This window comes from Polypterus senegalus, chromosome 10, assembly GCF_016835505.1.
Source record: "Polypterus senegalus isolate Bchr_013 chromosome 10, ASM1683550v1, whole genome shotgun sequence".
NCBI classification, from domain to species: domain Eukaryota; kingdom Metazoa; phylum Chordata; class Cladistia; order Polypteriformes; family Polypteridae; genus Polypterus; species Polypterus senegalus.
The window spans coordinates 137,810,460-137,833,819 of record NC_053163.1 but is presented as its reverse complement, the minus strand read 5'-3'; the positions used below and the strand labels follow the sequence as shown (position 1 = coordinate 137,833,819).

The 23,360-nt window shown below is 39.6% G+C and overlaps 1 protein-coding gene across 2 annotated transcripts in view; it reads left to right on the top strand.

Moving 5' to 3' along the window:
* LOC120537699 (single-stranded DNA-binding protein 3-like) overlaps window positions 1-23,360 on the top strand; it is a 127,645-nt gene that overhangs the window by 32,163 nt on the left and 72,122 nt on the right. For both annotated transcript variants that reach the window (XM_039766823.1, XM_039766822.1), the window contains exons 2-3: window positions 16,565-16,637; window positions 17,924-17,985. In XM_039766823.1, coding sequence (XP_039622757.1) covers window positions 16,565-16,637; window positions 17,924-17,985 — 135 coding nt within the window. The remainder of the gene's footprint in view (window positions 1-16,564; window positions 16,638-17,923; window positions 17,986-23,360) is intronic.

The following is a 23,360-nucleotide window of genomic DNA, read 5'->3' as shown; positions in this document are numbered from 1 at the left end:
ATTCATTGTTTCATGAATTAGGCTGAAGGCCTCTTTGGTGTTGCTATATTCCTGTTTTGTTTTGAATTAAAGGAATTGATTGCTGTGTTTCTGTTTGTGTTGCTTGCTGCCCCAACCTCTGAGAATTTCTCCCTATCGATGTAATTGGCAGAAATAGCTGATGGGCTTGGTGGATTTGATTCCTACTTTTCATCTTTGTTTGCAGTTAGAGTTCTCCTTCGTGTTCTGTGCTGTAAGTTGTTTTAGGCTAAAAGTTTAACACCCCGTTCTGATTTGTTCTTTCTTTTCACTTCATTTTATCAATACCGTAATGTAGTTTGAGAGTCCCATTCTTCTTTTCATTTCCAGGTGTGTGTTTTAGGGACACACTTATTAATCTGTTCATGACACAGCAGGGTTCCTAAAATCAGCGCTCTACTTTCTGGGTGTTCCCTTTCTGCATATTTTTATTTTCCATTTTAAGTTCAGGTGTCTGTGTCCTTTATTCATTTATTGTTGATGGGTGAGCTTCATGGTTTTTGTTTTGTGGTTGTCCATTCTTTTGCTGGGTGTTTCCCTTTCTACTAATATCTACTTATTGCTTAGGGTGTGGAAGAGGGTGGTGAGCCCTGTGCATCTTTTTGTAGTTTGAAACTGTCATTTGTAAAACTTTTTTGCCAAGCTTCTTGTTGTTGTTGTGTTTTTTTTTTTTTGTCCCTTTTGATTCATGTTTATTCCTTTTCTGTTCATTTTTTTCCTTCTATTTCAGTTTAGGATTTTCATTTTTTTTCCTGTTTTAAGTTTGTTTTGGGGGTCTTTTAATATCTACACATACGCAATTAAGGTCATTTAAAAGCGATCCTCTTCTCTAGCCTGCTTCCCTTTCTGCTTATTTCTATTTTTAGGGTTTATGTGTGCCATTCATTTTTGGGATGCTGAATTTTTTTTTTTCTTCCTTTATTCTGCCTTCTGCTTGACATCTTGGAGCACGTTCTGGGGTCCCTTTGCTCATTTTTATGTTGTACTTTTTGGAGTAGGGGAGTGATGCTGAATTTCTTTTTGTTTTCATGTTTTATCCCCCACTTTTTGCTCATTTTGATTTAGACGTTAGCCTGTGAAAAGATCAGACTCTATGTCCACACTGCTACAGTTTCATTTGAAAGAAGCAGACATGTGTTTGCCCTTTTTTATCCACACTACCCCAGCATTTGTACGATCTCTAGAACCATATAAAACCTGTATGCACTCAAATTGCACTTTCTGCACTTTGAATACTTCATATATGCTCTAAAGGCAAATAATTTACTAGTCACTACAGTTTTGCAATAAATGCCCTGGCCAGCAACATTAACACCTCTTAAAGGATTTTTCTGACGATTCTCACATGCCCCAGTGTAGGTGATCGTCTACATCATACATGTTAGAAGAGATACTTTTGTAAATGATGTGAAAACGCTAGTGTGGACAGAGCCTCATTTTTGTTCAATTCTAATATTATCTCCTCCCTTCTCACACTTGGGTCTGATAGGTGGGTTATTGGGCCCTTAAACCAGTTCAGTTCCCTCTGCTGTTTACTGTGCAACATTAAACAAGTTGCTTAGTCTGCATGTCCTTCAAGTGGAACAATTTGGCCCTACCTTGATCTTTTAATCTGCCTTTGATTTTTTCCATGGGAGTTGCTTACCTCTTTATTTAAATGTTTGTTTACATTCCTTCTTTTTTGTTGTTCATATTTCTCAGTCTGCACTTGTTGTTAATTTGGTGGGTGAGAATGTTTCCTTTTTCTCTATGCATGTCCCTTTATACTTTTCCCAGGATGCCTCACTGGCCACCCACCCACCTTGATTTTTTTTCCTCACCTGTGTTCTAATAGTCGGGACTATGTCCGTAGCAATGTCAAATTTTAACCAGTGTATTTTGTGCTTTGTGTTCCAACTTTTTGGTGTCCTTTTCAAATTAGACTTTAGCAGACCCTTTTAAATTGAAGGGTAGGATCCACTGAGTATTGGAAGGGCTCACTCACTGAGAGAGCAGTAACTCTCTTTCTCTGTAGGTAATTGTCTGAGCGACTTACACACTCGAACATCACTCGACTCTTCATTGCAGCTCCTGAATAGTTTCTGTTCTGGAACAGCTTGTTCCCTTGGCAGTCACTGTCCTACACGTGCTGTCGCTGATGCTAACGTCGAGTCTTTAACCTCGGCACATCTGGATCCACCGCCGCTTCTGCCTCTAGTGACTTCAGCGATGACTTGCGTCTATTTTTGTCATTTCCTGTGTGACCTCCTGGGTCGGGTTTGGCCTGTTCTCTCAGAGGACTTATAGTCCTGCTTTCTCCGGATGTTGCACTTGCCTGTGCAGTCCTAAATCTGCATTCATGCTTCATAGCAGATTCGCTTATTTTTTAGCTATCTTGTTCTTTCTTTCCCTTTTTAATTCAAAACTAGTGAAAGTGAGGAATTGAGACTGATTAGTTTCTTCATTGGAGTTTACCAGACCCTTTTAAAGAAAGTTAACACCCATCTTGACTTTTAATTAATAATGTGCCTTACTGTAAACTTGCTTTCACTTTTCAGGTCAGTGTGTGGCTCATCTCCTTGACTGCTGTTTTCTTTCTCACTGCAGTGGTCTGGGTGTATAATGGAACAGTAGGTACTCTGAGTACCAAGTGTCCCCACCAGATGATTTTTGCATTGCTTATCGCAGAAGACTTTAACTTTCTTAAGATTTACTTGCTTGATAATGCTGAAGCAGCCCCCGCCTCCAGTTTTCGCATATCTTGTTCATGGAGGTACTTCTCGCTAAGCCAGTCGTGGGGTTTTCCCTTTCCTCGTTGTAGTTTACTACAGTGGAGGTCCCCTTGAAAAAGAGTTAGTCTTTAAGTTTATATTAGAAGACAGTATTTCAGTATGTACACATTTTAAGCATTACTTTAACAGTATTGATTTCACACTGAAAAATTTGTTGTGCAATGTTTCACCTTTGGTAAATCAAATTAAGATCCCTCCAGTCATTTTACACATAAGTTACAAATAGTAAACCATGCATAGACTACACCCAATATGGAACTTTCTCCTTTGTCCTTGCACTTGCTTCCAGGTAAATAACCAGTTTAAATCCATTTGAAACGGTCCTCTCTTGTGTAAAGTCAAGTGTGTTCTTCCTTTCTTTTTTTTTTTTTTAAATAGTAAACTGCTAAAGCCTACTCACACCAATATTTTGTATGGAATGTAATGTCGGTAAGGAAGTTCCCCTTGTTTCATTAATTTTTTTTAAACTTGCCGTCAGAGTCGTCATTTCTCCATCTTCTAGTCATGTCTGTGGAGGAGGTCCTCTTTCCTAATGATTCACTTGTTGTTTTTAATGATGAAGCATCCTCTTTGAAATTTTAAATTTAGTGTCAGTGAAGTACTTGCTAAGCTAGTGGAAAGAGGCTGCATTTCTGCCTCATAAGTTAAAAAAGTTTGTGGAGGAGGTTTCTCTTTCCTAATGATTTCTTACTTTTACCAACAATGAGCCCCCATAGCCCCCAACAATATTACATATCATCCCTGTAGATGAGTTCATGTTTTTGTCTTCATTACCGGAAAGTTGACAGTACTTAGTTAGCTCTACAAATGGTCAGGGACCGGTTTCGGCTTCTGACACTTGCTAATGGCGGTTGTACCTCTTCCTAATGATTTAGTCCCACCAAACCACCAACTATGTACCCCCAACTCAGAGTGGAAGTCATTATTTAAAGTAGATATTAAAATTCTAAAGGTCCCCTTTTTAAGATTTGACTGTTATTTTTAAGGAGGAGATGTCCCTTTGTTATTTTGGTAGTTATTTTAATATTGAGGGCTCCCGTATATAATTGTTAAATTATTTCTATGAGGATGACTCTTGTGGTTGTGTTGCAAGACTACTTATGCCAACAAAGAATATCCCCCAGTGATGTCTACAGAGAAGGTACCCTTTCATATTGATTTAATATTTTTGCCATTGTTAAAAAAGGTCCCTTTCCATTTTTTGTTTTGGATATCCTCCTTGTAAGGTTCTTTACTAATTTAGACTATGTCTATACTACTACATTTTCATTTAAATATGTTGTTTTTCAAAAATGTTGATCAAAAATGATCTCCATCCAGTTTTCTTATCATTTACGAAAACATCCCTGTTCATACTAACATAACCAAACGTACATACGATGTGGTCTTTCACCTCCACTAGGCGTGCACTCGTCTGTGAAAATGGAGTGGTAACACTGTCAGCCATGAGGTTTATCACAAAACCGTAGCGACCAGTAAGTGATTTCTTTTCCACAGGAATGCAGTATTCAAACTGTACAAAATGCAATTTAGGTACATACAAGTAAGCAACAAAGCACCATGTAGCACAACTCTTCTGTGCCTGCCATATTGGGATATAGTTTTTCTCCGTGAAGGGTGACCAGTCAGGGAATGAGACATTGTAATGAGCAAGATCCAATCAGGAAAGGGCTTCTTAATATGCACAAGCAAATCACAGTCCAATTAGATTCTATATTTTTAAAAGTCTGTATTTTGACCAATCTACATTTCAGTGCCGAGCCGATGTTTTCAGAAGTTTGCAGCTCAAAGTATCCATTTTCGATGGTTTAAAAATGCTGAGGTAGTGTGAACAAAAGGTGTAAACAGAGACTAATGTCTCTCTTTTTAAACAACAAAAACTGTGTCTATAGCCTTAACGCTTGCAGATTAAATACCAGAAGTAACATCAGATTACTCTTTATTTATAGTAATGCCTTTTGAGGGGTGTTCTCTTTCCTGATTTCTCATTGGTATTCATGACAGAAGACTTTCCAGGTCACTTGTTTAAGCCTTTTTGTTTCACCAATTTTTATGTAATTTTTTTAAATAAATTTTGAAGGCGGTAGGGGATTTTTTTTTTTTTTTTATTGTAACATGAAGTTAAAGGTGGTTGAAGCGCAGCCTCAATTATGATATGGGACACTCTTTCTTCCTCATTTATCATATTGAACAAGTATGCCCCCTTCTGTAAAATTTTTTTTTTCCAAAAGACCTATTTTAGTTAGTTGTAAAGTAGGTTAAGGTCTCCTTTTGTTGGGGATTCTCTTTCTGTTTTTTAATAAATGTCTTGAAGAGGTCCTCACCGTTTGTAACTTTTTAATAATTAAACCAATGTGCAATCCCCCTTTTCTGTTTTAATTTTGTAGTAAAATCAGCAGCTAAGCTGCCTCTTCCATTTTTCCATTGATTTTTCCAATCAACTTTGGGCAGGAGGTATTCCACTAAAAATATAAGAATATTCCTGATTGTAAGGGTCTTCATCCCGTTTAGCATATATTGTTCATGCACAGTGGAGCTGTCACTGGAAAAGTTAGTGGTACATTTTGTGATTTCTGCTCATGTAGGCATTCTGGGGGTTTGTAACCTTTAGTAGACTTCTATTAGGAAGTTTTTGACTTGCTCCACTATTTATGCTAGTGGCGAGTCCCCACATTTGTTTTGATGGGCATTTCTATAGAGGATGTTATCTTTCATATTAATTTGTCATTTTTGCCAAAGTGACAGATGCATTCTGTCCTGGGTGAGTCCATTTTGGAGTTCTCACTTTCTTTAATTAGCTTGATGAATGGTGAGCGTCTCACTTTTTGATACAGATGAGGGCACCTTTCCTAATGGTACCCATTTTTTTTTTTTAACCAGTATTCCCCTCAGTTTTGCATGTCATGTTAGTTGAGAAGCTCCCCTTTGTGCTCCTTTATTAAATTGGCATTGTGACCTAGCGGCTAAGGCTTTAAACCACAAGAATGCTTGTTCAGTCTCCAACTCTGACTCATTGTGATCTTGAACGAGTCACTTAACCTGCCCATGCTGCAGCTGAAAAAATACATTTACAGTTGGACCACTTTTGTTTTGCCTTGTAAAAATTATGTACTGTAGAAAGGTATTATATGAATTTAAGTCTGTCCATCTTTTATTAAAGAGAGTCTTCCATTCTCCTTCATTGCTCATGTCCGTGGGCAGTATGGTACCCTTTCCTAATGTTTTGTTAGCTGTTCAGGCAACAAGATTTTTTTTTTGCCTTTTGCCTAAAGCTGAAAGGGTAGCCTGGAGTGCCTTATTTCAGATTCTCTTAGAGGGGATGCCTCATGTGATTGCTCCTCAAGTCACACATCTGGTGGGGTCACTACCTTATCGTCATTTGAGGGTGCATCCTCCAGTCAGACTTCATTGGACCTCCTCTTGTGCTCCCCAGTGCTAGCTGTCATTTGCTTGTGCATATAGACAGGGAACTCCCTTAGCACTCGTTCGCCATTACCAGGGGACGTTTAACTATTTAGTCAAGGCGTAATTACTAAAATGTTTGTCAGAAGCGCTGGGACTGTGAATGTGAGGGAGGAGCTGGTCCTCCAGAAGTCCAGCCCTGCTTACCCACAGGACTGAATCCTCTTTTTGTTTGAAAAGAAAGCCCACTTCACTTCTCTGAATGGCTGTCCAAACGCAAGCTGTTGGTCACTAATCCGCTCAACAACAAAGCAGGGGGATGTTTTCAGAAAAAGGCTGGCTAAGTTCTGTTTTGGAGAATGGTGGGAAAAGGGTGGAAGTGAGGACAGGGGGCCCAGTGTACCCCTTGCAGCGAGTAGGGCTGTGTTGTGCGCTTGTGCCATGTTCAACACTTAATTGTGGAACATTTTAGGCTGATTCATTGAGCCCAAAGAGTTTAAAACAATGGCACAGTACAGGAAGAGAAGTTAATAGTGTGGAGGTCAGCTTGGCATGGAGCCTGCCTGATGAGCCATTGTGGTGAAAGACTGGTGCAAAGTGCCAAGAATATTTATACAGTTTGTGTAATAGTATATGGTAAACAGGTATACATACACACAAACGGGTTTAGGGGTTCTGAAAACGGATCGATAGAGATGTATATGTTTATATACAGTATATTTACATTTACACTAGTTTATATTTGCATAGGAGCGTGTGTATGTATATTGTGTGTTTATGTAAGTACACATTGTGAATGAAAGATTAAGTCTGGAAAAGGGTTGAGGCTCCAGGGGACACCCCGTTTAATGTCCAGATGACAAAATGAAAAGAAATTATGCCTAATGCAATTGTATCTGATGAGTGTTGGGTTATAATGCTTTTCAATGAGTGAGATCCGTCCTCCTTAGAACCATGTTCACAAATGAAAGCCAACTACCAGGATGACAGCCAATTATATAGTCAGCAGAGCGGAAGAGACAGGGCTTGAAATGGAAGTGATGTCAGGAATCTTCTGGGTGCTTCTCCTCCATTCTAAAGGCACTGTGGAAGCAATGTTACTGGCTGTCATTAATATGTCATGTGCATTCATGAATGTATATCTGTTCCTGTATGTGTTTTTTTTTATTTTTTTTATTTGTATATATATATATCTATCTATCTATCTATCTATCTATATAAATAAAAAATAACACACGGGAGGGTTTACAGTATATCTTCGTGTGTGTGTATATATGTACTGTATACAGTATGTATGTGTTTTGTTTGTAAGTACAGTATGTAAAGTGTTGTAATATGTGAAAGAATTAGAAGGAGATGGTAAAGGGTTGGGGACCAACTGGTATCCCATTTATAGCTGGGAAACAAAATAGAAAAAAACACAGTCCAAGTAAATTAGAGAATGATCATGGATGTTCTCTTGCTTTTTTCCTTGGGTGTTTTTGTGAAGAATTCTTGGAGCTCTGTTCTTTTCAGAATCTGGTCTGGGGAAAGAAGGCCGGCTTCAGGCAGTTTTGTTTTACAATTCGCCCACAGAGCTGAGAGGCAGGACCTCCAGGGCTGATCCGGAAGTGACATCAGCAGGCTTTGTCGTCTGGGCTGTGGGCAAAAGTAAATAAGCTGTTAGTGACTTTGCATCCCCAGAGAACCCTTACCTTAGTGGTGTCTAGTGGATGCTCCCTTACACTTGTGCAACTGTTTGTTTCTAAGTTTATATGTCGCATGTGTCGGCAAGTGTTTTTGTATGTATTTTTATATGAATTTGTGTAATGTGTTTCTATTTGTACATGTTACTAGATATGAATATGCATCCATCCATCCATTCGTTACCAGATCTACTTAATTCAGTTCAGAGTTCAGCCTTGTCCAGAATCTTTCAGTATGAGGCAGAAACCAAACCTGAACTGGGTGCCATGTTAGATATATTGATAGAGAACACAATTAAAATGTATCTGTAAAGCCAGTGCCCTTTTCTTTCTCATCTTCATTTTCTGCAGCTTTTTGCCCATTTGTGCCTTATACTGCTACTTGCTGGTGTCCAGCAGTTTTCTCCCTAATCCTGTTAACATGTCTGTATCCTGAGGCAGCAGCTGAATTTTATGGGTTAAAAAGAAAATTTTTCTGCTTCCCTGAGCAAGTTAGTTTACTTCCTTCCCTGCATTTCAGTTCAGTTCAGAAATGCCGGTGTCAAGTGCTTAGTAGTTTGCCTGGAAAGCTGCTGTTGTATAAAGTGCAACGTTGGTTGATCTTGGCATGTAGCATTTTTTGGTTTATTTAGTGCTTTAGCCTGCTTTATCTGGTAAATGTGTAGGGGATTGAGTTTTTGGTGGGGGGTGTAGCCAGTCATTTTTATGGGATAGGTTAAAGAAGATGATGCAGATGGGAAGTGAAGTTCTGTACAGTTGCTGGTGAACTGTTTTCTGTCCCTTCCCTTGTCCATGCTCCTAGAAATTCAGCAAGGGATGTTAGAAGCTTGTGGAAAGGCACCACACAACAGAATGCCTGCTGACTGTGGTTACTAAATGGAGGCCAGCAAACTTCTCTTGCTGGGGGGCTTGCCTTGGACATGATGATGGATGAGCAGTTTCAGTGTCATGTTATTCTTAAAGAGCAGTCTAATGCTGAGGTATTATAGTGCAGGGATTTTTGTGTGTGTGTTTTTTATTTATTTTTTTTTTAATATTGCCTGATTGCACTCCCCTACCCCTTGAGGAAGCCATTCAGTATTCCGGTTAAGTGCAAGATGCGTCAGAAGCTTCTGTTACTTACTCCTCAAATCAGAAAAAAGCTAGCATGCCGTGGTGCATTCGTGGAAAATAAAATATTTTGGTACGTCTGCTCTCTGTCTAGTCATTGCCCAGGTGCTGTGGCACATGGGAATCCTGACAAACGTTTTCTACCACCCATCCCTAAGACTTCTAAACATTGGGGTGTGCCAAGATGAATGCTGATTTAGAGGAAAGAGAAAGGATCCTGAAAGGTCTGGTGTCTGCAGACCAGAAACTATGAGGTGTGCCAGAGAATGAATTTGGGAATTAAAAATCTGCTGTTGACTGTACTTCAGGGCTTTTTAGGGAAAATTAACTTGATTTATGTAAAACAAAATTCAGTCCTGTTTTTTGGTTTACAGTGGGATGGATTACTTTTTAAATTCAATAAGGCGCTATATACCCTATAATCTGAAGGGTGTTTTTTTAATTGTGTATATTGTGCTTTTAGGTGGCTATGTGTGTAATGACCAGTTCACATTTGTCTTCATATTGATTTTTATTGCCGAATTGTGAAAGTTGATAGTAAAATAAAGCTGTAGGTAGGTAATAATTACCAGCCTAAAAAGATCCGGTCTGTTACTTTTCTCATTCATTTTTCTGTATCTGTTGGTGAATTTCTTTGAACCTGGCGGTACGGTGGCACAGTGGTAGCGCTTGCTGCCTCGCAGTTAGGAGACTGGGGTTCACTTCCCGGGACCTCCTTCCGTGGAGTTTGCATGTTCTCCCCGTGTCTGCGTGGGTTTCCTCCCACAGTCCAAAGACATGCAGGTTAGGTGCATTGGCGATTCTAAATTGTCACTAGTGTGTGCTTGGTGTGTGTGTGTGCACCCTGCGGTGGGCTGGCACCCTGTCCGGGGCTTGTTTCCTGCCTTGCGCCCTGTGTTGGCTGGGATTGGCTCCAGCAGACCCCCAGTGACCCTGTAGTTACGATATAGCGGGTTGGTTAATGGATGGATGGATTTCTTTGAACCTGTTTTACACACACTATAATTAGTAGCGTGTAGTTCCTTGGCATGACACCAGATGGTGCTGTACAGCTCTCTACACGGATCAGCAAATAGTTGTTTTTTCTTTGCCCACTTCTTGTCTTCGATAACTCAATGCATTGGTTAAAATATTCTCCAAATTAGAAATAGCTGTTCTTTTTCTAATCCAGTGCATTTTTTTTTTTTTTTTTAATGTTTAACAGGGTAATTTTTACATGTCTATATTCAGATATTTAAGGTGTTGAAAGCCTATTTACACAAGTGTAAAGAGGAATGCAAGTATCTAGGCTCATTGTTTCTGTTAATGACAGAGAAGTGATTGTTTTAACACATTCTTGTCCTGAAGAGTAGTGGCAATGTGTTGCATGCACCTCAGATGTGCACATAAAAAAATTCTGTACACATGGCAATGCAGTGGAGGCTACTGCTAGTGCATACCCACAGCCACTTGCCCTCTTATTCCACCTGAGCATTGCTGCTTTCCTTTTTTGTACATAATAGAATTGTTTATTTTCAAGTTCCGGCTTGGTCAGCCTAAGTGGACTTTGCACCATTTTTCCTTGTGTGTTTTTCTTTCCTTGTGTGACTTTATTTTTGCTTACTTTACAGATCGGTCTCTTATATTATTGGTGAATTTCAAACTGATGCTGTGCACTGTGATAGTTTTGTGACTCATCCAGGATTGAATGGCACCCTGATATACTAAAGTTGAATTAAAATGTGTATCGGTTAGTGGGCAAGCAGACAAGTCAAGGAGTCACATAAATGTTGGGGCATGACCATGGTAACCCCTTTTATTTGCGGCAGAAAAGACAGCTGATACTGGCTCAAGCACAAAATGAAAAATGCAGACTTTAGCTCTCAGATAAGATTGGCAGAAGCTTTGTCCTCCACTAGAGACAATCTGGTATCTGATGCCACCTCCAGGAACAGGCTGACTTTATGAGGCAAGAGACTGGAAGGGCCGAGGTTTTCTCTGGGTGGTGGGGCGAGGTCAGTCATCCTTCTTGGGCGTGTTTTTCTTGGCTGCAGATGAAGGAGGAGACAATAATGTTAGTGTTGGCGCCCCTCTCGTCTTGGGGTGGAACTGTTTTGCTTTGCAGAGCCAGGAAGTTGGTCCCGAGATGTGCATGCGTGGCAATTGCTTTAGTTAGCTCATCCATTTACTCAGACTCCGTTTTTTTAATGTAGTTTTGAACTTCTTGAAGTTGGAGCCTGGGCCTCCAGTTCATTGTAGGGCAATGTGTTTTGTTTGTAAAAGGCACCATAAAGTCCGGTTTAAAGTTTTTTTTTTTTTGGTTTCCTTAATATGAGGTATTAAATGGATATTAACTGTAGTGTTGTCCTAATTCTTGGCACGCTTTCTCACACTGAACTTAGTGCTATATAGTGAAGTAACCAAAGCACCTGCTGTTGGAAAAAACTGTGTTTTACAAATTCAACTTGGCCGAACACCATCTACAATCAGACAAATAGATGTGCTTTTAGAAAGAAGCTGTGATCCTACAAGACAACTGAATTGTTATCCAGATTAATTGAGACGTAAATGCTGCATGTGCCTGTGGTCTATGAGATTCCGCTTTGGCTTATACAAAACTTTGTGTGTGGTGATGATGATATCCTCAAATCGGCCCCAGTGCACTCCTTGTCTCTATCTTTAAGGATCCCCACAATCCCATTATAACTGTTCTTGCCAATATGACATATATAGCATATTTTTTGGACCCACAAGGCACATAAAAAAGTTTGTGAACACCAATTGACAACAAACATAAATTATGCAATTATATATATATATATATATATATATAGATATATATATATATATATAGATATAGATATATATATAGATATAGATATATATATAGATATAGATATAGATATATATATATATATATAGATATATAGATATATATATATAGATATATAGATATATATATATAGATATATAGATATATAGATATATATATATAATATATATTTGTGTGATCATTGGCCGGCTTGTCATCCCATTCAATACCCCCAGGCCGTCAGATGGAGCCCTCCCTGCTGTATGGAGGTGCCCCGAAGACCAAAAGGGAGTCATGGACTATGTAGTTTTTATACAAAACCCTGCTGGATACCACAGGGGCCGCAAGAGGGAGCTGCAGAGAGGACCAAAGACTTATTTGTGCCCTATAACTCGGAAGTTCATCAAATGAAGAGCGACGGGCTTCTGGGGTGAAGAAAAGAACTTTTACCTGACCCGGAAGTGATACCGGATCACATGGACTGGGATTGGGAACACTTCCAGGTCAGGGAAAATAAAAGGACTGTGAGAGCTCCCAGACGGAGAGCTGAGGTGGGGGTGGTAGGAGGGCAATGCATCTGGGAGTGGAGGATTGGTTATTGTTATTGTATTTGGTTATTTATGAGTATAGTGGAGGAGAGGGTGCTTTGTGCACTGTGGCACGTTAATAAAGTCAAATATTGGACTTTTACCTGGTGTCTGGAGTCGTGGACAGGGGTTCAAGGGAGCGATACTGCCCCCTATCTGTCACAATATATATATTTTTATGGTACATAAAAAGCTGACAGTAATGCTTATGTTTTTTGTCTGCTGTATTTAGGAAAGTCTTTATATAAAGACTAATTGTAAATTTACTGAATTGCATTTTACAGTGTTTTTGTGTTGGTGAACATCATGAAAGACAGAGTATGAATTAATTTATTGCGTGAGTGTACCAGACAATGAGCTGACCCCGTTATTCAGGGTTGGCTCCCACCTTCTGTACTATGCTACCAAGATGGGCACCAGTTCCTCGTGAGCCAAAACTTCATATGTGGGTCAGAAAATGAATTAATTATGAATTAGACGTTCTGCACAAGGCTTAAATTTACAAATGACTGATGCTCTCTTAAAGCGCGTGGCAGGTAATGGCCTCCATTCATCATTTTCCACCAGAAAGGGTCACTGTATGTGCCAATTTTTCCCATTCTCTTTGTGTCTCTATGGATTTTCCCTCCACATCCCAAACACACATGCATGTTGGGCTAAATCACTAATTGAGTTGGCCCAGTGATGGGCTGGTGCATTGTCGAGGTTTCCTTCTTGTCTGGTCCCTAAAGCTAATAAAATGGCCTCCACTCTCTTCACCTTAAATGGGCTTGACAGTATTCCATAATTTAATGTAAAAGTTCACACTGCCACTCCTCCATGACTAAAATCCACCACCTTATGCTTCACATCCCACCTAAATTTGTAGTTAAGGCCGCTACTATTGCTCTTCTTCTCTGATGGGTGGTATTTAAAAATGAGTTCAGGGTGTTGATTCAATAGATGAGTGGCATCTTCATCAAATTCTAAATGCTCAACTGAAAATTTTGTTGTTTATATTGTCATTGAGCTTTCTTATTAGATGTTGAAAACGAGGGTAAATCTCCCCAACTGATTGCAACCTTGTGCACAGTGTGTCCTTTCAAGACAGCTTTGCATCCCACCGAACACTCTCCTTTTGAAAAACACTGGCAATAACTGAAGCCAGCTGTCACATCCATTTTTGGACATCCCTAGGACAACCACATATCACTTTTATGGGAGGAATTGATTTATTGGATTACTGCCTTTCGACAGTGTCAACAAGCCATTAATTAAAATGAAGTGTGAAACATGTTCATAGTGGCGAGTATGCATGAACCGTTTATTATATTTTTTTTAGCCTATGTCGATACATTATGTAACCAGAAAAACAGACAAGGAGCTGCAAAAGTATCTTGCCCAGACTCCCCTGTTCACAAGGCTGAATACCAGAGTTCTGATAAATAACTGGCCAGTCAACTCTTAGGTAGGGTTAAGAACATTTGCTCCCCAAATTGCTTTGTGATAATAATGGCGTGTGGGTGTGGTGCTGCCACCTAGTGGGCTTCTCTTAAATCTGTGGTGAGTAACTTGAAAGAACTGACACCTTCGACACTGAAAATAAATGTGTGCAACTGAATGTAATCTGACTGTGTCACCCCCCCGTCTCACCCACTCCTCCATGTAATATAATGTATTAATGTTTTAATAGTTATCCTTAAGCCAAGTTATCAGCAATTCGGGCTTGAATGCTGAAATTATTTTGATTGTGTTTTCATTTGTTTCATTTGAAGGTTGGCAGTATAGCTGCATTTTGTTTTTTGGGCTATTATTTCATTTGTTAGTTATGAGAAGTATCAGATGGGCTTCTGCAGTTCGGTCCAGATGAACATTTGAATTTCCGAGTGGGAAATATGTGCTCTGCTGTTGACGCTTTTTGTGTATTTCTGTAGTTTACCCATTAGATAAAAACCAAGTGGCGCCTTTGTAATGCTGTGTCATCATTTGTGGAAACAAGATCTTGTTAATTAGAAAGAAATCAAATTGGCTTGCTGCTGGCTCTGGCTGCAGGGGATAATGGTATGCTGGTGGTGGGGGGTGAGAGTTCATGACCCTTTAGCGTCAATGACTTCCTCTGCTGAGTCACTGCAGCGCCTGATGATAGGAGATGATTATTGATCGGGAGTGTCATCAACATCCTGGAGTAATGGGTGTTTTTTTGTCTTGTGAAAGTGGTCAACAATTGTTTGTTTGTTGGGTTTGAACCAGTTTGTAACTCCTTTGTGAGGTTGTGACCCAGTGACATGCACCATTGAACTGAAATTTACATTAATGTGACCTCCTTTAATGTTTTTTTCTGTGTCGGTTTTCATGTCTACTTTTAATGCTTTCTGTTACTGTTGTTCTATTTTGCTGACGCTTTCTTCTAAGGCGACTTGCAAGAGCATGATGCATTACACTTGTTTACAGATCTTTTTTTTCAACTGGAGCACAGGCGAGTTAAGTAACTTGCTTAGGGTCACACAGTGAGACACAGGTGGGAATTGAATTTGCAACCTTGTAGATTACGTGCAATGACTTGGCCACTACACCATACTGCCTGCAATGCTGTTTATGCCCGGCTTTACAAGAGCTGCCAAGTTCTAACTTCATCTTGATGATGAATGTTAGTTATACATACATTACTTAACAGGGTTTAGGATCTGAAGCCAGTTACCAGAATGGAGGACACCCCAGCTGGGGCACCAGAGACCCACAATTTAGAGACATTAATGAAACTAACATGTAAGTGTTTGAGATGTGGGAAGGAACATGAAAATCTACATGGACGTAAGGAGAATGTACCAAAACCAGCATTATGAGGATCTTGTCTCCGGAGCTGTGAGTCAGTAGCATGAACCAGCATGGCACTGTGATGTCCACAGTCTTTATCAGAGAGAAATAGAGGTACAGTGGTGAATCTGATCACTGGTGCTGAGCCTCTGCTCTAACGTGAATGGCCAAACTGTTCTGTGAAAGTCTGTTTAATCTAATTAAGAGCCATGGGGGCTATTTTGTTCCAGTATAGGACCACAGTTGGCTGGAACGTCTCTCAGCACCGTCAGGCACAAGGCAGAAACTAGCCAGGGCAAGGTGCCAGTTCATCACTGGGCCTACTTAAAACACATGTCCATGCCAATGCTCTTATTAACACTGAGCTAATATAGAATATTAATAAGGCACAAAGATGACTAGCATTAATGGCAATGTTGCCTTCTAGCTCCCTAGACTTATGAATCCCTACTCTGTTTGCATGTTCTCCTCATGTGCGGGTGCTTTTTATCCCCTCAGGTTATCTGTTTTCTTTCAAATCTCAATGAATGTGTGCCGAGTTAATTGCTGTATGAGTGAGTGTTGGTCTGGCTGTGCCATGTGCTCAACTGGCTCCCTGTCCAGAGTTAATTTCTGCCTTGGTCCTAGTCATGCCAGGTGATGCTCCAGTTTCCCAACAGGTTTATCATAGAAGGAGGGAATTCAGAAAAATAGGTTTGTTTATTGAATATTTAAAATTGAACATTGGATACTTTTCTCTGTCAGGAAAACGAAGAGTAAATGTGTGTTTTGTTTTTTTTTTTTTGTCCAAAATTATTAAGGCATATTGAAAAGTGCAAGAATTATCTGGGCTTAGTAGTGTCTGTCGGTGTTGTGGCTGATCAGAATTAGTGTTGTACAACATCAGAAGTGTCGAAACTTTGCAAGCCTTCCTTTGCTCTTCCTCTTACACTAGTGCTTGGCATTGTTCAAACCTAAAGAGTCTTTTGAAACTAATTAAAATGGTGTCCAGATGAAGGTCTTTTTTATTTTATTTTAAATATTAGCTCAGTGTGTTCGCAAGTCCACCTCCAAAACAATGTATGGCCACATATAGTTTTCCAAGCCATTGGACAAACAGGCATTCTGTACTGCGTAGAGGACGTAGACCTCTATTGATCTCATTATAACTTGATGACGAAACTCCATAAAATCTGTGGGCATGGCAGTTAAGTCTGGTGCTCACTCTCTAAGAGTCTTGTAAGATTCACGGTCTATTAATGGGTGGGCATCTTTTATTGAAGTGCCTAGTTGGATAAAAGTTGCAAAATGTGTTTCTTGGCATAAAAATGAGAAACCTGCTGGCGGCATTGAATTGTCCAGTTGCAGGGTACTGAATGGGGCACTAGGTGGTTTGCGTTCTGACATCTCTCCTTTTGTTGTTTGCAGGTTAGCTTTATATGTGTATGAATATTTACTCCATGTTGGGGCACAGAAATCGGCACAGACATTCCTGTCAGAGGTAAGAGCAGTTTTCCTTTCAATTACTAAGTGGTTTTGTTCCAGGACATTGTGGGGGAGGATTGACTAATTGCAAAGGGGGTGGTCATTTAAGTTACCTGCTGTCAGTGCTTGCTTGGAGGGGCCAATGAGAATGAGAGTGCATGGACACGTGTCCCTAATGCTAATGTGACTATTGGTATGTTGGGTAAACTTCTCTAGCTGAAACATTTTGTCATTGAGGTGGTGATAATGTTACTGTCCTAATAATAATCTTTGTAAGCAAATAGTTAATATTAAAAGAGGGTAATGAAGCATCGTACCAGTGTAGTTACCACAGTTCTGGGTCACAGTTTAATAGGGAAACAAGTGTGGTGTGGAGAGCTGATGGGGGGGCATCCACCTATACCCCACATCCACACCTCCTGTCTTCCTCTTTCTTATGCCATATAGTTCTGGAGTAGCTGTTCATTTTCATAGTCACCAGGGAGTCAGCACGATTTATTTTATTTTTGTTGGTGTTCCAGTTTTCCTTTTTCCAAGTATTTAATTTGGGAAAATGCTTTTTCTAATTTATTTTGTAGGCTAAAGCACATCAGTCTTTTGGTTTATTCTGAATCTCTTGTGACCCTAGGAATGGTGCTAGATACTCTAGTGACAGTCACAGCAGAGTCAATGACTTGCAACTTCCTGTCCAGAGCTTCCTAACAGGAGTAGAGTCTGGAATAGGCCCAAGCCAATCATGCAGGCTCCCTACATTTGAGGCTTAGAAAGGGCATTGGGCCGCTCTTCTTTCTCAGGGATGCAGAGGTAGCTGTAAGACTTTGTTTGGAGGGAGTGGAAGGGTAGAAATCTACTGTATTTGCACTGTGTGCAGGTGTAAACCAGAAGTAGAGGAAGGGTTTTCTATGGGTCATGGTAGTCCTGCATGATGGCTGCAGACCGTGACTATAAAGGTTATGCGCCAGCAAGCCTGACTATAGGGAACAAGAGGAGAGGAAGCCACTCCAAGTTACGCCCCAGCTGACCTTTCCAGCTGAGCTTTAGGAAGAAGCTTCTCTGTAACATTTTATGAAAACAGAAGAGGAAATGCTTCCTAATTTCACCACAGGGAGAGGAGAGGCGTCCCCTTTTTCAATCTCGCTATGAAAGCTCCAGAAAGTTTGAGGGAAAAGCACACCAGTGGGCCTTTTTATTACTGAAGGGCTATTTCCCATAATAATATGTGAGCTGTTCCTTGTTTCCAGTGCTGTGTCTGGTAGGATAGTGCCATTACTCTGACTGACTTCTTCCTCTGTTTTCTTGCAGATTCGATGGGAGAAGAATATCACATTAGGCGAGCCCCCGGGGTTTCTACATTCTTGGTGGTGGTAAGCTGACCCACTTACACCTCTTGCATCAAAAGCACTGATTTCTATGCTGGGATTTGCGAATCGCTGTTAGCAGTGGGGCATGCTTTTTAAAATTGAGTCCTTAACATTGTGCCACTCCTGAGGTTTTTTTTTTTTATAACCTATATTGGTGTCCAACTTTAAACCTCGTGATGCTTTTTTATAAATCAGTTGTTTTTGACTTGCTTTAATAATATTCATCATAAAATATACTGTGTGGCATAAAGGTTTGTTTCATTCTCCTGAAAACTGTATGCTTTTAAATAATTGTTTTCATTTGCTTAGGGACTCAGAGTGGAATTGGTGGTCAGATTTATTGTTGCTTGCGGAGAAACAATGTTAAAATGCATTTAAGTGTATGATCTTAAATACACGATATGTTGTCTCAATAATAGAAGTGCTGCAGGTGTGTCAAGTTATACGAACTATGTAAAGGAGTTTTAGAGTGGATCTCTGATCCAGAATAGGACTTCTGTAGTTTTTTCTATATATATGTATAATATCTAAAATTGAATAAATCAGAAAAAATCAGGTGTGCACTATTCCTTAATGGACGCCAGTTAATCATGGGGCACATTCATGCACACCCTTACCCACTCATCCATCCATTTGTTTTGGCAGCATAGAATGTAAGATGCCACTCCATCACAGGTCATACCTTATCATGTTGGCCCATTTAAAGATTCCAAGTATATCCCTGGATATCACCCAAACAGAAACAATATGGGAAGAATGAACACCCCTACTTATATGGTGGTTGGGCTTTGGGTTTGAAACCAGGAGACTGCAAGCCAGCAGGACTAACTGTGCCACTGTGCCAGATCAATTTTAGCTTTGCCAGTCAGCTAGCTGCATGTCTTTGGCGAGTGTGCAGAAACATTAACTGTAGAATATTAATGTATCCAACTTCCTGTTTTTTAATACTGGCATCTTACTGGTTATGGTTGTGGTTAGAATGGTTTTTCCAATAATGTGTGACTAGGCAATTAGTAATGTGTGTAATCCTGGAAAAAAAAAAAATCTTAAGAGCTTGGCAAGCTTGCTGCACATGCATGTAGTTAGGAAGGTCGCGTCAGTGTAGTCCAGTAATTAAAGTTTTGAGACGTCTAGTTCAATAGCCAATTCAACGTTTATCCTTGAAGCATTAGTTTTAGAATTTCTTTGCCTTGAGATGATGATCACTGTGGTAAATTCACACTTGCATGTTTAAAAACATAACGTATCTGGTCATGCACATAAAGTCAAAGTAGAGTTGCAACTTTACGTGACAGTTGCGTCTTTGCAATTTGAGGGTAACTCGGACAAAAAAAAGTTCTGGAGGTACATAGAGAGTACGCAGAAGTCATAGGTTTTTTTTCAGCTTTGAGGCAGAAACAGTAATTGCTGAGTCATTTTTCTCCCCATGTATATATATAAAAAAAAAAAAATATTTATATTAGTACTTAGTTTCATTTCTATCCTTCTGTCCAGATTTCTCTTTTCCGCAGGTCCATTTTAGACTTTTGGACATAGATTCTGTCCTAGCAGTATTAGACTGCTAGTAGATGTCAACACCAGTCTTATCACGGTGTTCACTCCTCAGTCACCCAGGGCCACTTTGAAGTTTCAAATTAATGTTACATTTGCTTCTGTAAGGTGTGGTAGGTCAAATGATACCACAACAGTGTTTACTTTCAGTAATGTTGTAAACAAGGGGATGCAAAGGATGCCCTTCTTGACTAGATTACCTTTACAGTATACACTACCAAGTAGACGCCTGTCTTTATACAGCAGCCTAACCGAACACGTCCATCACACGTGGATTATTTCAAAATAACAACTGCCTCTGTAATGCTGTACATTATAGTAGAATTATAAATGATCTGGAGCTAACAGACAGTTAAATGCACAGACTTTCCTCATACAGAGGCCAAGCTCGAGAGCAGAAGTTGGGAACCACTGTATAAATGTGCCTTCCAACAGTTTACAAATTTAAAAAAAAAATGTTTTCTTCTTTTTTAGTTAATTGTTGTGTGAAACCCTTGTGATGGCCTGGCATTCTGTCCATGGCTGGTTCCCACATTTGGTTCCTTAGGTAAAACACACAACCGGCATAAATGTATTTTGTAAGTTTTATAGTACAAGTATTGCATATAATTATTTCTAATAAAGCTGTTAATCAAATATAATGTATCTGGTACTGTGTTAGAATTTAAATGATGCAAGCTTTTGTATAGGCCCCCCTGCTCACTCACTGCCCCAAGAGCTTGATAAACAAATTCGAAATCAGCAAAGTAGACTATAAGTGGAGAAGATAAATTGTAGTTCACTGTGTATCAAACAATGTGTTGTAGACATCTTAATTAATGATCAGTTCAATATGGCATTAAAATTGAAAATAATTGGCTAAGATTATTGAAGATGATCATTACTAGCTTGCTACATAACATTTTTATTTGAGACATTTTTTGAATAAATGATTAAAAAGTGCTGTATACATAATATAGAAACTACAAGTCAAGTCAGTTTTATTTATAGAGCACATATACGACACCTGTTGACCAAAGTGCTGTACAGTTTCCATAAATGCACCTATAAATATATAGATAAATAAGTACACCAAAATATATAAGTACATTAAAAGAAAACACACACGGTATTCTCATGCAAGTTTAAAGGAGGCTAAGGCAAAATGATTTTGGTTTTCAGATTGGATTTAAAATTGACCCAAGTTGGTTCAGACCGGCTATAAAAGAGTGGACTGTTTTAAAGGTCAGGGGCAGCTACTGCAAAGGCACAGCCCCCTCTGAGCTTAAGTCTAGATCTTGGCACCATCAGTAACTTCTGGTCAGAGGACCTAAGTGATTGTTTTGGATAGTGAGGATGTAAGAAATCATTAAGGTAAGAGGGGGCTAAACCAGTTACTGGTTTAAAACCAACAAAGATTTAAACTCATTCCTGTAGCAAACAGGAAGCCAGTGAAGAGTCGCTAGAATTGCTGTGACGTGGTTATTTTTTCCATGTGCCTGTAAGAAGCCTGGCCGCGCCGTTCTGGACTAGTTGAAGATGAATAAAGGGTGACTGGTTAACCCCAGTGTATAGTGAGTTGGAGTGGTCAAGCCGAGAAGAGACAAAAGAATTAATTAGATTTTGAAAATCATCTGCTGAAAGAAAAATACTGCAAACACAAAAGGTTGTGAATCTCGTGTATGCTTTTGAGAAATTTGAGTATCCTCGTATATGAATGCTCCTCCAGATGGTAGCTACCAGTGGGCGAGTTCAGAAAGAAACTTTGTTACTCAAGACTTTTTAGATTGTTGTATTATTATTAGTATTCTTGTATGTTTGGCTGACACATTTTTCTAAATGAAAATGCTACAACTCTTTACAGGTATTTTGAACAAGAGCAGATTAAGCGACTTTCTTATGGTTACATAGTAAAGCCGAGGTGGGGACTGAACTGTCTCAGGCTTGAGGTTTCAATTCTAGCGCGTTAACTACTACACCACACTTCTGGTTGGGGCTGTCACTGCATTTCTTTATATGAAATAAGAAAAAAGCTCAGCAAGAAAATCCAGCGTGAATTTGCTTTGTGTGTTTGCCTTGCTTTTTATTTTCATAGAAAAGAAAATGATAGCAAATACTAAATTGCTTTTTGTAAAAGTCTGGCTCATGCCATTGAAGTGGCTTTGTGTGTGTGTGTGTGTGTGTGTGTGTGTTTGTGTTCTTGCAGTTGACTGGTGTACTGTCCCAGGTGGTGGTCCTGCCTTGTGCCTGCTGCTTACTGGGAGAGGCATCAGCTTCTGTGTGACCCTGCTGTGATAATCGGGTTTAGGAAATGGATGGATAGAAGAGTCAAACAGTAAATCAGTTTTAATTTTCCTAAAGCTCCAATTAGAAATTGCATTATATGCTTCCATATAAGATACTTTACATAAAACTACATATCACAGTATCAATCTTTCCATGTTATTTTTTATATAAAATCCATAATGGACAACAAACAAGCAAGCTTATTCAATTTGCATAGCACTATTCTTAAATGAAGCACTTTACAAGTACTGATCTGTAGTACTGCATTCACTTTTTTTGAATAACCTGTATAGTCACATGTTGTGTCAGACGTAAACGTGGAACTGCCAAACTTGTGCTTTTAATCTCTGAAGTCCTAGCCACTAAGCCACTCTGGACCTTTTCCAGTCTTCAGTCGGTTTTATAGCTTCTTTCATGAAGATATTTTACAAAGCACATACTGAGATTACAACGCAATTGAAATTAAATGCTTCACTTGTAGAGAAGATGGATTGTAGGACAGTTTATATATCAAACAAGAAGTTAAGTGTATGTTTGGCTGAAGCATAACTAGTTCAAAATCCACCACATATAGGGTACTATGCATTCTGTAGGACATGATCTCCCTCTGTGTGTGTTTTTTTTTTTTTTATCCCAATATTTATTTTAGGGTCTTAGGGTGATGGTGCCTATTCAGGGGAATATTTGGGGCTGGTGGAAGCCAACCAGCAGTTTATTGCAGGACAATCAGGATAGCTTGTTAAAGAACTGGAAAGAAACTTCTAACAAGTCAAAAGATGATGATGTGCCCAAAGAGTGGGTGAATAATAACTTTAATATAATGGGCTGGATAGAAGTATTACATTTTTCAAGTGGGCATAAAGTTGTATCATAACATCCATAACATTTGCAGACACTTTTAATAAGATTCATGTCGGAGGGGGCGACATGCGAGTACCTGGAACCTATCCCAACTACCTGGTGGGGGGGTATCTGGGGGAGGTAGAAGGTATCCCTGGAAGAGGCAGGGTGTCAGTCCAACAAAAGCTGTAAAGTCGCTGCAAGTCAAAATGAAAATATTCTTATTAAACATGCAATTAGAAATTTTATCAGAAATGGATACATTATTTCAGATCACTTAATAAATAATTCATTGCATAATAATCATATAATCATCTGCATGTAAAAGTGTTAGGTAGCCACTCGTGTTGTAATGTGTACTAAATTATATACAAATAAACATTTTGAGGCTTTCCTGGTTTTTCTTCTTCTTTTTTTTTTTTTTTTTTTTAAAGAAAGCCCTTTTCTCATAAAACTCTCCCTGGTGAGCGTTCTGTCGAGGGATTAGGCGCCGGGATCTGTCATAGAACAGACACCTCCGGGGCCAGGCACACGTGTGCGATTATCTGTGGGAGGCCACCCCCACCCCCACCCCTGCCCTCAGACAAAGGGGGCCCAGGGTCCAGATGGCGTGAGGAGGTTTCCCCCAGCACCCTTTGTCTCCAAAACTGGCTTTTGTCTGTGGAGAAAGCCACAAGGATTAACTCGTTGCATTCCGTTCTCCATTATGAGTCGCGCCCAAA